This window comes from Hippoglossus stenolepis, chromosome 7 (genome assembly GCF_022539355.2).
Source record: "Hippoglossus stenolepis isolate QCI-W04-F060 chromosome 7, HSTE1.2, whole genome shotgun sequence".
In the NCBI taxonomy this organism is placed as follows: domain Eukaryota; kingdom Metazoa; phylum Chordata; class Actinopteri; order Pleuronectiformes; family Pleuronectidae; genus Hippoglossus; species Hippoglossus stenolepis.
In genome coordinates, this window is record NC_061489.1 from 25,760,241 (window position 1) to 25,777,487 (window position 17,247).

Below are 17,247 nucleotides of genomic sequence, written 5' to 3' on the forward strand. Positions count from 1 at the left end.
CTGGTGCGAAGCTGAGGAGACGTTTCATTACGGGGATCGAACCTGTGACTCGAGGGATATTTACATCGTGTCTATAAAGCATCCAGGGGCATCTTTGGTCAAATGAAACTTTCATATTCAATTTAAAGTCAAATACTTTAAAAAGAACCAACAGATGCTGCAAATCGTTCATTCCTTCTGATATCAGGCTACTAAACTCAACCTTTCTACATGATAACACATGATGATTTATTATATGATTATCGTCTTGTTATTGCTTTTTATTTTCCTCCTTACTCTTTATCTCGATGTCCTTCACCGACTCTGTTTGTTTGTTGACCTGAGCTTTTTCACACGTTTCCTATCGGATGTTGTTTGTGTGACCGTGGACGAGATAAGCTGCTAATGAACCGTCCTCCTTGGGATCAGTCAGATCAGAGTCTGAGTCTGAGTCAGAGTCTGAGTCTGAGTCTGAGTCTGAGTCTGAGTCCGAGTCTGAATCTGAGTCTGAATCTGAAATGCATGCAGGAAAGAGAAAAGTGTCTCTTTGCAGCTCTGTCTCTTTCCAGAGTTCAATCAAACATCATAAAGAATAAAGACTTTGACAGTAATAGTCTCTTTACTCTTAAATAGGCTGATGATGACGACTGAACACAGACAGATGTGGACGTACTCTGTCAAGTATCCAGCACAACAGGAGCTCATATATATGTTCAGATTAGATAAACCATCTACAAAGAAATGTTCTACAAACTGCAATTCAAAGTTCCTGGATCCGCCTCCTTAGTCAAATCCATACCTTTTAACTAGTTTCAAGAAAATCTAATCAGTCGTTTTTGTGCAATCTTGCAAAAGAATTGCAAACTTTTCAGCTTTATTCAAGATATTAAAAGACGTATTAGGTCACATGACAGAATCTGTCGTCCAGGCTCGTCTGATGTAAACAGTTTTCCACCAAGTGCAACCCGATGAAGAGGCTCAGCCCACTCAGCAGATCATCATCCTCTCGGTGTCTCACCACCGAGCAGCTAAAGACGGACGTCAGTGTGAATCCAGACTGTGACTCCGACACTCGGCTGAACGTGTCCCTCTGACCCACGTCACTGCTCCTCCTCACCGGCATCTCCCCCACTGGCTGTTCTGCCTCCTGCCAAAATCTAATCAGACGCATCTTCAGCGGTTTAATGAATCACTGCAGGTTGTGTCTGTGTGAATCCACATCCAACACCAAGTCTCCACATGTGTAATTGATTTCATCCTCCACGAACCTGTTGAGAATAAACATCACGTTGATCCACACGGAGACGATGATCTGCTCCTGAAACTCATTTACTGCAGTTTACACAGGAACTAATCTGATGCTGTGTCTGTCTGCGTCAGTCTGTTGTCTCAACGTCTTTCCCACTGCAAAACACAAGGAGCTCTACCTTTCCTTACTTCCTTCCTTCCTTCCTTCCTTCCTTCCTTCCTTCCTTCCTTCCTTCCTTCCTTCCTTCCTTCCTTCCTTCCTTCCTTCTTTCCTTCCTTACTTTAGACGCAGATTAATTTCCATACATCAGCAAATATCTGTATTTCATGTTTTTATTTTATTTTAAAAGTTATCAATACCAGGAAGGGAACTGATCCACTGATCCAATCAGAACAGGCAGGTAACATTAGACCCCGCCTCCTTCAGGCTGCCGCTGAGACTCAGCCATCATCATAGTACTTTTACTTACCATACTTGAAGTATATTTAAAAGCATGTACTTACTTACTCAAGTAGAAAAGTTATCGTGCCACACATTTATACTCCGTCCACAACAGCATAATGTTGAGTTATCCCCTAAATAAACTCAGATATATATAAACTATAACTACAGGTAAAGACGATGATGGAAACATCACTCACTGATTCTACAGGAAAAACACACAACCAGAGATATTAGTTTTTCACCTTTATGTCGATACGTGTTGATATTTAACACCAACATTTCTTTTTGGTAAAGTTTGGCTGCAGATGTGTTAGTTGGTGAAAACAGGTTCAGCTTCACTTCCTCTCTGCTCACTCCTCTGACTCTGTCCTTTCCCTTTGGGGGACTGTCTTCACTGCTGCTCTGGACCAACTCATCTCCACGACTCTGAGTTAAAGGTCAATAAACTCTCCGTGGAAACAACAGAGCACATCAGCTTGTCAAAGGTGGAACTCGACCTGAGGGACGAATGAGAAGTTTCCACAAAGATGATAAAATAGAGACTTTTACCGCTGCTCCAACACAGAGGGACAAACCAAGGGCTGCAAATAAAGATGGACAACGCGTGTCCCCGTCCTCCCATTGTACAGAAATGATGTATTCCACAATACAGGTGCTGCGTTATCAAGCTTCTTCCTATAAATGCACTTGGACAATTAGTCTCAGCCGTCAATCATTAGTCTCAGCTGTCAATCACGACGTCTGATTCTATCAAACAAATTAAAACCAAATATTCAGACACATGAACACTTGAGCAAACATCAGTGTGATGAGAACAAAGTGAAATGACAGAAACTATCTTTGAGAAACATTTACTCAATGCGTCCGTGTCCCAGCTGCTAATATGATAATAAGGTCTGAGGATCTTTAATCAGTGAGAGAAATTAAACTTCCCGTCCGACAGTTGGATCTTTGTGTGTTGTCTCTGTTTCCTTGACAGTTTGTCGCAGCCGCAGACGAGGAGCAGCTGGAACCACATCAAACCGTCGTCAGGAAGGATTCTCTCTCTCTCTAATTGAGTTGACTGGACGTGTGGGACGACTGCAGCTCGGACTCCATTGTCTCCGTCTGTCCGTCTTCTCCTCATGTCTCCTTCGGCCGCACATCTCTTCTTCATGTGCGTTTCGTCTCTTTCTGATGAGCAGGAGCTTCCCTCTTTAAATACGAAGGTGTTTTATTGCTGTTACCTTTAGAGTTTACATTTCCAAATGTATTTTTCAAAACATTTATTTACAAATCAATTTTAAAACTTTATCTTTACAGTTAGAATATAAATATGTGAGAGTCTCCAGCGGCAGCATCTGTAATGTTGCTTCTCAGCGGTCGACTCAGATCTTCAGTTTGTCTTTTCCATAATTTATCCCTCGTCTGATGCGATTCATTAAATTCATCAGTTAAAAAATTGATGATGAGCTAATTTAGTTTGCTTTGACATTTTGAATTGACAGAAGTGTGGCAAATGTTAAGATATTTAAATGACAACAAAATACATGGGATTTACTGATAATAGTGAAATAATGGGATTTAAAGTTTGCAGTATTATTTCTTGTAGTTCAATGGAGAATGAGCTTTTGTCATCTTGTAGATATTTGGGTCATTTAGTCGACTCTCAAACCTGCAAACTCTGCACGTCTGTAAAATAATAATAAGTCGGTTACAGCTGCGTCTGCACTGATACCAAACACTTAGAAGTAAATACTGTAAAAGTTGGAATTCACAAGTCCAGAGGGAGTTTGAGACTTTAAATCTTTCACACCGGTCAGCACGTCTCTGGGACACTTTGTAGAAAGTGCTGCTCGGGATGAGGACGGTTTCTCGTTTATCCTCCAGCTATCGACGCGCTGCAGAAACGAAGGTCTGTGCAGGCGAACGGAGTCTGAATCCAGAACCGGCTGCCAGAGCAAGTTCAGTCTGAAAACTGAAGCTGAAAGTCCGTTTGTACAAATAGGAGAAAACAGCTGAATTACTGCCTGTCAAATGCTGAGTCCTCATAATTTATTCATATTATTTTTACGGTGCTGTATTATGAATGAGAGTCTGTGGGTGTGTGCATGTGTTTGCAGGAATATTTCTCAGTTTATCTGTGCAAATAAATGTGTTTTTACATGAATTACAGTGTAAATCCGTGTGTTTATTGTATGAACGTGTGCATGTTTTCTCTTATGACTCTTTTAAAACAAAATCACTTGTCATTATTTCAGTTTCCTGCTTTGCTCGGCTGCAGCATCCGTCCCTGTCGGCCTCTGGTCTGCAGCCATCCGTCGACTTGTCAGTAACGACAGGAAATCGGGAAGAAGTCCAACAGAATGAATCTCCCCGAGCTGCTGGCTGGTGCGTGTTCGCACAGTTGTCGTCTAAGTCTTCACACGTGTGTCCAAAATGCAAAGAACAGCAGCGGAAATAAATGATGTTAGTTTTGCTTTTGTCTAATTTTTTCCTCCAGCACATAAGCTCTTTGTCCGAGAATTAAATGAACACTTGTTTCTCTAAAACTCTGCAGTCCCAGTTATTTGTTATATTTAAGTGTTTTAGTGAGACTTGAAAAACACAGTAAACATAACACTGAATTTAATTTAATTAACTCACGAGCATAGAAATCAGGGCACGAAATGTTAATTGAACATAAAGCGTTTACAAATATTCTCAATAAAGCTGATTAATAATTTAATGAGGAGTTTAAACAGGTTATGAGAGCTGACTGTTTGTGGAGGAATGTTTTAATTACACTAATGAAATCTCACGTTTAAAACCGTCTCGAGCTTTCGTCAAAAAACTTGCAAATCTCATCAGTGTCCTGCTGCAGATTAACGGAAGAACACTGAGGGAAATAAAAAGATTTGTGTCGTCGTGATGAATTTGCAGGCTGTGTTGTTTTATTAGATTTATTCATTCATCATATTCCGAGCGACACACTGTCGGGGACGTTTGGAGGAAAGTTCATCAGTGAGGGACCAACACAACTATTGTGTTTATTGGGTCAAATATCTGAAGTGAGACTTTAACTCTGGAGTCCGATCAGATGTTTCTCACATGAAGAAGAAGAACTTGCTCCTCTGGTTCGGACGACGTCTACATCGTCACATCAGGTTCCAGGTTCAGACACGTGTGAATGCAAATGTGTTTAAATCTAATTTACATTCCATAAAAAGAAGCGTTTGATTAATTTTCCTTCTTTAAAGCTGTAAACTCGATGAAGAACTGGGACAGGGAGCATTTGCATATTTGAAGACTCAGGAGATTTGCTTTTTTTTATTGCTGCCAGAATCAGCGTTAAAACAAGTTTAAAGATTTATAGTTATTCTTTAATTATCAAGTGTTTTGGCCTCAGGTTTTTTTTTCTATATAACCACACATTAAACCCTCTGTACAGAAGAAGAGTGAGGATACATTAATCCCCTGAACATGACGGACGTGTTGCTTCAAGATCCATGAATTATTCCCTGGGACACTGACGAAAATGTTAAAGAAAGATAAAATAAACTTGACAAATACCAGTAAAATCATATTGTCCCCGGCCGAGGTGATGACATTAGAATATTAAATATACTTAAAGGCAAACAACTGTGATATTTAAATCAGGAAACATATTAAAAACAAAATTCAATTAACTTTAAAGCCCCCTCGACCTTTTCAAAAAGCTCTAATTTCATTGGGTTTATCTTCGTCCTGCGAGACATCGGCTCGTTTCATTTTTATTTCAGACGACCATCTTTATTGACGGCTGTGGGGACATGAGGGATTTCAACGAATAAAATAAAAGATGTTTCATAAAACAAATGACCAACTCGACCTTTAAGCTCCTTCATGTAGCATTAGAGCTACAACTCTAATAACCAACTGGAATCTGCACTACACTCAGACACATGAAGATCCACATTTGCAGCTTCCATCTTCACCGAAGCAGCTCACGATCCTCGGATGTGATTTATGAACCATTCAATTTTGACACATGTGCTGAATCTATTTTATTCCCACTTACTAATGTAAACGTTCCATGTTTAAAAACTGCAGCAGGAGAACTGTCACTCTTTTTTAAAACCACATCATATGCTTGAGCTCTATTGTCCCGGAATCAGCCGATAGCCTCTAACTGCAAACTGCACGTTGCCCGATCTGGTTCCATCAGATCCACTCGCCAAAGCTCAGTGATCACAGAGAATTAGAGGTGATAAAAAACAGGCAGTTTGAGCAGATTAAAGTCGATTTGGTCACACGACTCTCTCCCCTGGCAGATTTCTGAATCGGTCCAGATTTCTGCCTGACCGGCTGTTTGATGCCGTTTGACGCCTGAACTCTCTCAGATGAATTCTGGCAGCGCTGAGTTTAGTTTGGCTGCGAGCGGCCCGGGTCTGACTGGTTTCCCTCATGGCTGCTGTCTGGTCTCCCACTGATATAAAACATAAGCAGAACACATTGTCGGTGATGCTCAAACTTTCTTATTTTTTGTTTTACTTTTAACCATCGTGTCTTCGAGTTGTACGTCCATCCGTCCCATTCCCGTGAAGGTGATATCTAAAAAATGACAGGATTTCCTCAAATTTAGTACAAATATTCACGTTTTACGTAAGAATGAACTGGTTGGATATGTGCCTTGCCCAAGGACACTTCAGGAGGCAGACCCGAGGAGCCAGGGATCAAGTCACCAACCATCGAATTAGTTGACGACCCGCTCTACCTCCTGATCCACGGTCCCCATTTATCTTTTTAAGAATTTATTAATCAAGAATATCAATACATTGAAAGTTGTGAGAAAACATTTTGGTTGAGCTGAGCACGATTCTTTTCATCGGCTGCTCGGAGCAGAGTCATAATTCATTTCTCCTGTAAGTGATTAACTCAGAATGAGACTTTTCACCCTGACGAGGCTCAGACGCACAATCCCCTCGTCGCTCATCGCCCTCGGGTGTCTGCGCCGGGAGGAAGCTCTTTGTGTGCTTTATCTTTACGGGGGTTTTTCTTTCTGCTGACTTAATCTTCCCGAGTGCCTCCGACTCGTCAACGCTTCATTCACAGAGGAGTGAACACAGGGGGTGAGCTCAGCCAGGAAACAGGAGTCAGCGCTTCAACGAGGCTTCGGGCTGACGAGCTATCGATGACACAAAGGGAGTCGACGCCGGGATTATCAACATCTCTTTAATCTTTAATTAGCCTTCATCAGAACTGTCACATAGCAACAGGAACAAGTCCAACACACGTCAGCTCCCGGAGAGAGGAGCTGCTGAAGTTCCTTTGAAACATGAAAATACCCATTTTGTTCTGTCAAAATAAATACTGAAGAGTTTTATAAAAGTTTCTTTTGTTGTTGTCGTCGTCACCTTTAGACATTTGGTGGGATTTGTATTTATTTATATACACATTCAGGCCGAAAGCTGCAAATGCAAATTAAATAATTATAAAGTGTTGCGATGGACACAGACGTGGAATAAAAGTCAGGAAGTCGCACCAATAGCAGCAAGTGTCCAAAGTCTGTTCAAACTTAAACTATTATCATCATTTTCTTCAACGGAAACACATTCTGCTCATCAGCAGGTTGGTAATAATAATTAGTGTTATTACTTGAAAAGGTTTTCATGCTGTAATGTTCAAAGAATAAGGCTCGTTGCTGCAGCTCCTCTTCTCAGCCTCTGTCTGACACACCTGCTTTTAGCTCCTGTGCATCTTTCTGCACCGATGTTCACGTGTGAAGACTCAGACGAGAGAATCCTGCCCCTGACACCTCAGAGGAATCCGTCCCAAGGACACCTTCACTTTGCAAAAACAGGAAAAAGGCAAAGAGGCCGAGCTGAGAAGGTCACGAGCAGATTTCACCTGCGAGGTCACGAGAACGATCCAAAACCAGAAACTTTGTGATTGTGACAGAAAAACAATTTAAAAAACAAAACATCGCCGAAAGGAATAATTTATTTTCAAAGGAAATCATGAATAAATAAAAGAAATAGAAATAATGTGATAACATAGTGCATCATGGGATATTTCAGAGGCAAACGGCTTTTAAAGGCTACAGATTCTGCAAAGGGAAAAATAACCATAGAGCTTTATTCTGATTATCCTATTGAAATGACTTTCAACGACCCCCAGACGTGTGTTCAGTTTGACTTTTGATTTACTTCATTCAATTGCAACGCTGTCGTCTGCTCTCCTGCCGCCTGCTGCAATGCATTCTGGTCCTTTTGAAGCTCCGCTAAGTGTGGGAATTGGCCCGTGTTCCTGTTTCCTCAAAGCTGAACATCGAACATCACAATGAGATTCTCTCTGTAACAGCATCTAAGAGCAGAAGCGAATAAAAAGCTTCTCCTCTGGAAGGTGAGTGTGAAAAGCCAGAGAGACGTTGGATGAGAGCGGTTCTTTTTTATCTCTGGCAGAGAATTCAGCAAACTTCAGTTCAGACCTCAGCTCGCAAACATCCGGCTCAAACGCCTCTGAAGAGTTTCAACCACTGGAATTAGATTTTACAAAACCGCGTGAAAATTCCCTCCACAGGTGAACGGACGCTCTGAATGTTTCTCTTTTAGGTTTAGAGGTTTTTCTTTTGTTCCTCTCCTCCGTCTCTTTCTGCCTGAATCGGCTGCACGACCCCTCAGATGGTTTCCAACACGCACCAGAGCTCAGGTGGATTTTATTTCTTTATCTCGTGATACGTGTTTGGTTCGTGTCCAAAAGTGGTCGCCCCTTGCTTTTTCTTGGCTCATTAGATTTCATGGAACTAAGCGAGCTCGACTTTTCTGAATTCAGAGAGTTGGGGAGCTTCCCACGCAACACACACACACACACACACACACACACACACACACAAACAGATGTCATAGAAACTGCAGCTGTGGAAGTGGGCGGCTGTTGAGCAGCAATGGGCAGGATATAGAAAAACAAATGCATACACCGAGTCCGTCTCCATCTTTGGAAAAACAACAACAAACCAAAAAGTATTTAAAGAGGCTGAACACACGAGCCCTCCGGAGTCGGAGTGTCTCAGTGGAACTTTGTTGACGCCGCAGAACGCGATATTAAAAAAGAGAAGTCGACAATCTCTCGTTTTCTTAATTGGAAAAGTTAAATAATCTAAATTGAAAAGTTGCTGTTTTGAGTTTTAAAACATTTATTGACGAGGCAAATTATCAAACGTAAGTAAACCTGCAACCCTGTGTTTGCAGACGGGATAATTAATGATTCTACTTTTCATTAATTTTAAGCTAAATTCAAACACCTACTGAAAAATATAATTAAAGTTGGAAAAAGAAAATTTGAGATTAAGACTAATTCACTTTGAGGGAAATTTACTTTGAGTGAAGCGAATTGAAAAGACTTTCAATACTTTCTTCTTGTTCGTCTCTATTTTCCATCAACATCATCTAAACATTTCACAGTCGTCTTATAAAAAATAATCATCAATTCATCAATTTTGCATCCAAAACAAATTATTTTTATTTTCTAAATAAATACCACGACAACATTTTTCTTTTACGACTTTCTCTCCGTATCTGGAAAACTTAAACGTTGAACATTCACACATCAGGAGTCACGAGAGGGAAACAACTCAATTGGCAAAGACACTGAAATGTAATGTTTTTAAAGGAAATCTGTAATTTACATCTTAATAATCTGAAGAGCGCTGAGCTGATCTGAGTCCGAACACCTTCACTGAATACTGCGAATCAGATTGACTCTGCTGAATTGATCCTTAAATCACAAAGTGCATGTGCTTCAATTAGAGAAGAGGACACAGTTTGACAGGAACAAGCAAAGAAATGGAGACTTGAGAAAACTAGAGAAGATTTGAAGCGATTCCAAAAACATCAGACAACACGTCCTTCAACTTGCACTTGAGTTGGTGGATTTAGAAGAAGAACTGAATATTTTTCTAATTAATGAAATAGTTTAACTTGCCGTTTATTGAAAAACAGATTCTTCAATAATGTTTAAGTGGCTTTTTAATGATAAACCAAACTTTATTTATCTCTCGTTGGGCATTAAGGTGAAGATCATCTGAACCAACAAATAAATCTATTCAGAATGAAAAGGATGAGAAGGGGAAAGATGTTGACGTCGAATAGTTTAATAGTTCTTCAGTCCTATTCTTCCCTGTATTGACTCTAACCCGTCAGGATGTTGGAATAAATCTCCGTCCTCTCTGTCCTCCACCAAACGACTGAATCTTCATCACCAATCTGTCTTCAGAGCCTCAGATCACTTAGAGGCCGGAGAAGTGGCTGGAAAATCCGACAAATCCTCCAAACATTCATGAAACACTGATGATGAGAAACTAAAGAAACTTCTCTCAGCAGGTGAGTGATATCCAAAAGAGAAACTTTGGTTTGTAGCGTCACTTAAATAACAACGGACATATTTAACTTATGTTTCTGACAGTGGAGAGTTAAAGTGCACTGATGTGAACTGAGCTTTGATGACGTCTGAACATCGTCTCCCGTCGGAGCCGCGACATGCGAGGCTCATATTTATGGATCTGGAGTAACATGAGAGCCGCTGTCGTGTTTCCTGAAGTTTCATCGGAGGATTGGATGTTTTTTGTTTGAACTTTCCCAAACTGGGTCAATGGGCTCGTCTCTGCAAAGAACTTGTAATTACATCGTCCTCCCAGTGTTTCCAGTCAAGAGCTTTTTGACTCCGCAGCGAATCAGCTCAGCAGTGTTTCTGTCCAATTAACTTTTTCAGAGTGGGCTGCGTTTCCCTCCCGTGTGAAACCACTTCACTTCGGGGTCTGACACCATGTTCACTGTCGGACGACTTCTCACAGCTGCATCCAAAATGTCCACGACAAAGGTATTGTTTAAAGATCATTAATAAATTAACAAACGTTGAGATGATCTAACTGGTTTATTAATCGTTTTAACACCGTGAGAGGAGAAGGAGAAGTTTGTCCAATCTAACAGACGAGGAGCAACATCAGGTCACGTTTTCATCCACTTTAAGTCCAATGTGCACTCGTTTGTGCTCTAATACTGAAACATACTCAGGGTTGTTGATGATAATCCATAGTTCATATAAAAATACTGATTAAAGATGCAGCATTCAGGGTTTGTCAGCTTCCTTCCTCTGGTTCTGTGAGTTTAGTGTTAAACACGGTTTATCTATTTTACTTGCTGCATTTAAAACGTAAACACAGCAGGGCATGATGGGACAATGGTTCATACACGACAACACACGCACACACACACACACACACACACACACACACACACACACACACACACACACACACACACACACACACACACACACACACACACACACACACACACACCCTCACAGCGCCTGTAGAATGGTTCATGAGCCACGTCTCTGCTTCGCGGTCGTCTGACTTCTCGCTGTGTGGAACGTAAAGAGGAAGCGATGATTGGGACGGAGCCGTGATGAACCAGCAGCCTCTGTAATAAAGCACTTGGACAGTTTCACTCGGGGATTTAACGCGGCCTCACAACCACACTTTCCTCTCAGCTTAGCGAGGATTTAGCAAAAGCTCTGACCTGGGAGACAAAAAGGTTCTTCGGCTTCGAACAGGGGCTAAGACACGCAATGTTGAACATGTGATGTTTAGCAAAAAGAAATATTGTTCTGAGCTCGTGGAGGACACTTGTTTCAAACGCTCATTTACCAAATCGTTTCGCTCGTTTAACAAAGAACAAGCTTCTGAAGTCTATTGTTCGTCGTTCGGATTTTGAAAACAGAAAACCACAAAGAAGGGAACTTGTCAGAAATAGGTCCACTGTGTGATATCAGATAGCTTTGGCAACATGTTTCACTTCCCAGACTCCCCAACAAAGTCATTAAACACGTCTCGTGCTGTGAAATTCTCCTACACGAGCCACAGAAGCCGCCGGTTCTCCACAGGACGCGCTGGACTTTACAGGGAGCGAGCGGCGGGCCGGCTGATCCACGCACAGTCGTGTCCTGGCAGTCGCTGCAGTTTGACTGGGCCACCTACGTCTCTGAGGAACCAGCAACAAAGAGAGAACTGGTTCTGTTCCAGTTCCTGCCCCACTTTTCAAGACGAGTTTCAGCTGAGCTTCAAAACCACATGCTCCCCTGGCAAAGTCCCATTCCTCTCCTGGATCCCTGAAATCCCCTGGAGGCTCAGGTCGGGAGCTCGGCCGGGGTTTAGCGTCTGTGTTGCGTCTCAGCTCTGGATGCGTGAAGGCCGGGGTGTGTCTCCGTCAGAGCCGAGGTCGAGAGAGGAGATGTGACTGAGGAGGAGTCGTCGTTGGTCACACGCAGGACTCGCTTTGCAGACACTTCTTCTTCTGCGCCGTGTGGTTCCCGTTGTGAAGCACAGAATACCTGACAGGGGCAGAAAGAGGAAGAGTTGAGAATTTAAAACGTGACACGTATGTTTTAACATTAACTGACTGACAAGCAAACGAATAAAACCAAATACAGAAGCACCACGAGTGATACACGGTGGAAAGAAAACATTTAAATACTCTAAAAATGGTGACATAGAGGTGAAAAGTGACCAAAAATCCTTAACCAGTGATATATTTATGTCGACTTGATTCACCAAACCATCCCAGAAGTAGATTTACTCCCCTGTCGTTGTATGTGTCAGCCGAGAGGAGCAGTTTCAGTCCACTGGCTAAACCCGAAGTACTAAAAGCAACTGTTTAAAACAATCACATAAATAATGATGCTAATTATCAGTCGTGACAAAAGATAAACAGAGAACTTCACTCATGTTATTTGTGTGTTTGGGCTTTAAACATTTAGAAATCATGCCTTTACTTTGAAATCATTAGACAGAAACAGTTTGAAAACAGTGATTTCTTTGGAACATCGTGTCTTTTGAATCCAGGAGATGAAAAGTGCAGCATCTGTATTGGACGCTGATCTTAGGAGGCAGCTGGATTTCTACACAAGCGAGAATCCATCTTGATGTTTGCTTGAGAACGAAACCAGAGGTTCCATCGGTTTCCTGTGAGGATGGAACTACGAGCAGCTGTGTGACATTTACAGAAATGTAGCATCACGTTCATCAGAACTGGAAACTCTTAATTCAAAGAAGATCCAAGAATCAGTGAAGTCTTAACTCAATGGAAAAGATGTTTTGCACTAAAGATGGTGACAGACAGACAGTTCATCCAATCACCTGCCAAGTATTGTTTGGAAATGCCCGCCCCTTCTCCAAACAGTTTCCCAGATGGTTTTGTGCAACATCTGGAGCGTCACGTCACATCTGTCCTGGTCTCAGCAGAAACACACGGTGACAAGTGGTCAAACGGCCGCGGCAGAAGAATGTGAAGATCTGAGCTTCACGCGAACAGTCAAAGACAAACCACCTGAGCTGAATCAGGCTTCCACCACTTAAAGAACCAATGGAAAACTGCATCAGGCTGTTCTCTGCCAAACACTTTAGACTTTACAGGCTTTTGTAAAAGGGATAAAGAATGAATTAAAGCCCCCTGATGGAGAATGAGTCATTTCTCAACATATCCCGATCCCCTGCTTGTACTGGAAACACAGTCACAAGGTCTGAGGTGCAGGAGGGCGATCGAGAGAAGTCGTCAAAGCCGTCGACTCCCTGAAGAGACGTGAGTGGATGGAGTGATGGTAAAAACTCCAGGGAGGAGGACGAGATGGTTTAAAACGCTCAGCTCACACCACGTTCACGTAAAGTGTTCAGAACCAAAAACAGAACCACAACAAACCCCGTCGTGACTTCTCATCTAGTCATTTGTCTTTTCGCTCTCTGTCTCTGAGACTCACTTTAACTGGGTCCATGCACTCTCGCCGTCTCCAGAGCTTTTTTATCAGGTCGGCTTCCCCTCAGTGCTCGAAGTTCGCTGGTCAACATCGAGATCTGAAGGTTTTCTACGTTACGGGAACACCAACAGCTGCTAGAAAGTAAAATAACAACATAAAATAGATGCTGAACTGTTTCTTTTCCTCCCGAATTGAATGGGAACTGTACCAGGAGCAAAAGTAACGAAAAAACTATCGGTTGGCAAAATCCAAGAGCAGATGTTTGACGAATGCACAGAAGCAGCGTGAGAAGAGCTGAAGCTCGAGCGCAGGGAATCTGTGCGAGTGCAAGTGCAGGGTTTTGAGTGTCTGAACATGACATCGGTAAATCCTGCTGTCCTCAAACTGAAAGAACTCTTGAATAAATTCTCTCAAAGTCCCAGATTGATAATAGGATCAGTTCGCAGCATTTCTTATCCGGCAAAAGAAGCATGAAAACATGAACACGACACAGAAATTAATGTGAAATGTGCAGAAACTGGAAGTGTCTCACAAAAACAACAGCACAGGCATGAACAAATCTAAATATATGAGATGTAACTGCACAGCAGCAGCAAAGCTCCATCATGAAGCACTTTGCCTAAAGTGTAAAAGAAACTCATTGGTTCTCACTTGTGTCGTCTATAAGCTTCAGTGCATTTCAATGAGGACAGTTATTGCCTCTGGTGCACATGCAAGTGCTGTATACGCGGCTGCACGTGTGCACGGGGACATGCACAGTGAACGATGGGGACACATTCCGTCTGTGTATACACGTGTTCGCGCCGCGGGCTAAAACCATTACGAGCCGTTCACACAAACACCCTGACCGAAGACACTTCCTGCCGCCAAACTGGCCGTGAAATTCAGCGTCCAGATCGCCCCGAACGTTTAGAGCCGTTCAAAAGGAAACCGGCTGCAGCTTCTCGCCGGAGCGGAGCCCGGAATCGCTGCCACATTGCGGCGTTTACAGCCTCAGCCCGGCCTCTCTGTTGTGCCGCCAGTGGGACGGTTCAGCTGCTGTGGTGGAAACAAAGATGTCGGAGGGTCAGGTTTGTGTTCGGCCTGTCGGAGGTTGATGTGTCGTGTTTTCACTCGCGTACGTCTCAGTCAGATACAAGTTAATGAAACACTCGTCCACTGAGATGAACGGTTTCATGTGAGCAGCTCACTTATTGGTTTCTATCTTTATTCATGCTTGAGAGCTTTATGCTTCACAACATGGAAATCTGTCCAAATGATGTTATAAATTATTCTGTGATGTGACAGCGCTCGAACGGTGTTTCAAAGGTAAGAGGATCTGGCAGTTATATGAGGAAACATACCTGTAACTAGCATCAGCAACTGTAATCAGGTTTTATAATAAACTGGAGGAATTAATGCTCGTTTGTCGCTTCACACAGTTTCTGAAGGTGAACGCAGCTCTAAAGGCTCCGTCATATATTAAAACAAGGCTCCATGTCGACTGTCCTTCACAAGCTCTCATTCCCATCCATCATGAATGAGAGAGGAAAGGATGAACGTGTATCATGTTACAGAAAAACGTATAAAAAGCCCAAATCCACGATATCACCAGCACGTCAAATCTGCATGTTTTTCTAATAACGTGCCGCGTGTTCATTTTGAGCCTCTCTAATATTTGGAGTGAAGTGCGAATGTGGGACATGTGTCTGGAAGCATCCTGTGTTTATTTGTGGGTTTGTTTGTACACAGCCGAGCCAACGGGACGACTGGCAGAGCAGGAGACAGGATGGGGATTTGTTTAATGAGGCCGGGGCAGAGAGACACACAGAAGGCCCGGATTACAAGCAGACTAAACAATCCACATATTTCTGGGCTTCGATGTGGCGAACACACATCTCCATGATGTTCCCCCGCAGCACCAGGTCTGAGCAGAAGACTCCGACCTCTGATGATCCCGGGAGGAAACTTCACAGTGACGATCAAAATATTTCCTCCTGAAACTGCAGGATTACTTGTAATCGATCTTATAAATCAAGTCTCATTTCAAACTTCAACTACCTACGATGGAAGAAAAGGGAATAAAGCGAGATAGACTATTACTTCGTCTGACATTTTAGTTTAAATATGATTCAAGCTGCTTTCAGACCTGCACCGAAGTCCGGACATTTTCCTTTAGCTTTTCCTCCCAGTCCCATCGTGAAATATCTGAGCGAGTCCATGTGAGAATAATTTCCAGAGAATTCACAGCGAGCGAGTTGATGAGGTTTCTAACACGTGACGGACGTGAAACTGGAACAATACCAATATCTCAGGATGAAGAAGAGGAGCCGTACATGTAGAAGACCTGGATGTTACCGTCACTTTCCTGTTGTCATAAACGCCCTAAATCACAATGTTCCTGGAAATTGTCCAAACCAAACTTTTATGATTTCTCTTTTGGACTTTGTCCCGTCCTTCCACCAAGTTTCATGTGAATGTGTGCGGTAGTGTTTTGTGTAATCCTGTTAGAGGACCAGGGTGAATCGATTAAAGGTATTTTTTGAGGAGAAGTAATGTTCTGCATCCTCTTCAGTTTTAACGTGTATTAAAGCGGAACGAGATGAAACCGTCTCGTGTTTTAAACTGTATCATCACAGGCTCTCACTCAGCTGCATTAACCTGAGGATTAACCTCCTGTAAACGAGCGCTGTTCGGATGCAGTGCAGCGTTTGGCTTTGTTTGCCGACAGTAGAAAGAGGATTTTAATAGAGTGTAAGCTCCGCGCCGACAAAGGATTTACAAAGGTCAGTTTGCAGGTTAATACAGTGGAGGCAGAATAATTCTAAATATAATTTCACCGGGCAAAGATATGCACCAAATGTCCTCCAGTGAAAATTCAACCGCGTCTTCTCTCCCTCCCGATGCTTCGTCCTGATGACCACTTCAGGTCTGTAATCACACTCTCTCCTCGTCTTCTGATGATCCCACTCTCACCCTCTCTCCGTCTGAAGTGCACGAATTGATCATCACAATCAGGAAGCTGCTTTCGTTCTGTGTTCATGAGTCGGTGTCTGTCCCGGTCACCACCTGCTAAGACAACAAGTGGCCGGATTGATCCTCGCACCACTCGAGGTAAAAGGCTGAGAAGTGACATGACCCACTGTGATGCCGATGAACGGAGGAGGAGGAAGAGGAGGAGGAGGAGGAGGAGGGTGAGGTCAGGACAGGAGCGATGAGGAGAGGAAGACGCGTGATAAATATGGCATGAACACAGCAGCCTGATATTTGAATACAAAAGAGATTACACAGCGTTGAGCCAACTAGAGAGAAAGCGAGAAGAACAATTTATGCAAAATTTATTCAAAGTTTACACCCACAGGGAAAGTTTACTTGTAGCTCAGCAACAAAAAGAAAAACATGCAGTTTGGTTCCAGCAGGATGACTTTCCAGAAAAAGAAGCAAATACATCCTCGGTGTTTTCACTTCTTTAACCTTGACAGATGCTTCGTGTGGAACCTGAAGCTCCAGGAATGTGCACAGGTAAGCACGAGTCTCCACTGTAAAACGAATTACAGCAGCTAAGTGTCATCACCTCAATTACAGAAGCATCCAGGAATATTTCCTGTTCAGCAGAGGTTGGAAAGACGAAATGGAAAAAGGGCAAAGGAGGCGAAAAAAGGACACAGGAAATAATTTATCATTACGGAATCCATCTGCAGCGAGGAGACGCCAAGGAGAAGATGCAAGAACAACTAACTCAAAGTTTACTGTGCTGAGGCGACTGACACCAGGTCAGAACCCTGCCGGTTAGTTTCCCTCCTCTCCGGCTTCACGAGGCCGTTGTGACGACACGTCAGAACGAATTA

At 42.7% G+C, this 17,247-nt stretch overlaps 1 protein-coding gene across 1 annotated transcript in view; it reads right to left on the reverse strand.

Moving 5' to 3' along the window:
• Nucleotides 1-6,890: 6,890 nt before the first annotated feature.
• The window catches only part of htr4 (5-hydroxytryptamine receptor 4), a 70,474-nt gene continuing 60,117 nt past the window's right edge, over nt 6,891-17,247 (reverse strand). Inside the window, exon 6 of the mRNA XM_035160517.2 lies at nt 6,891-12,001. Coding sequence (XP_035016408.1) covers nt 11,929-12,001 — 73 coding nt within the window. The 3' untranslated portion in view covers nt 6,891-11,928. The remainder of the gene's footprint in view (nt 12,002-17,247) is intronic.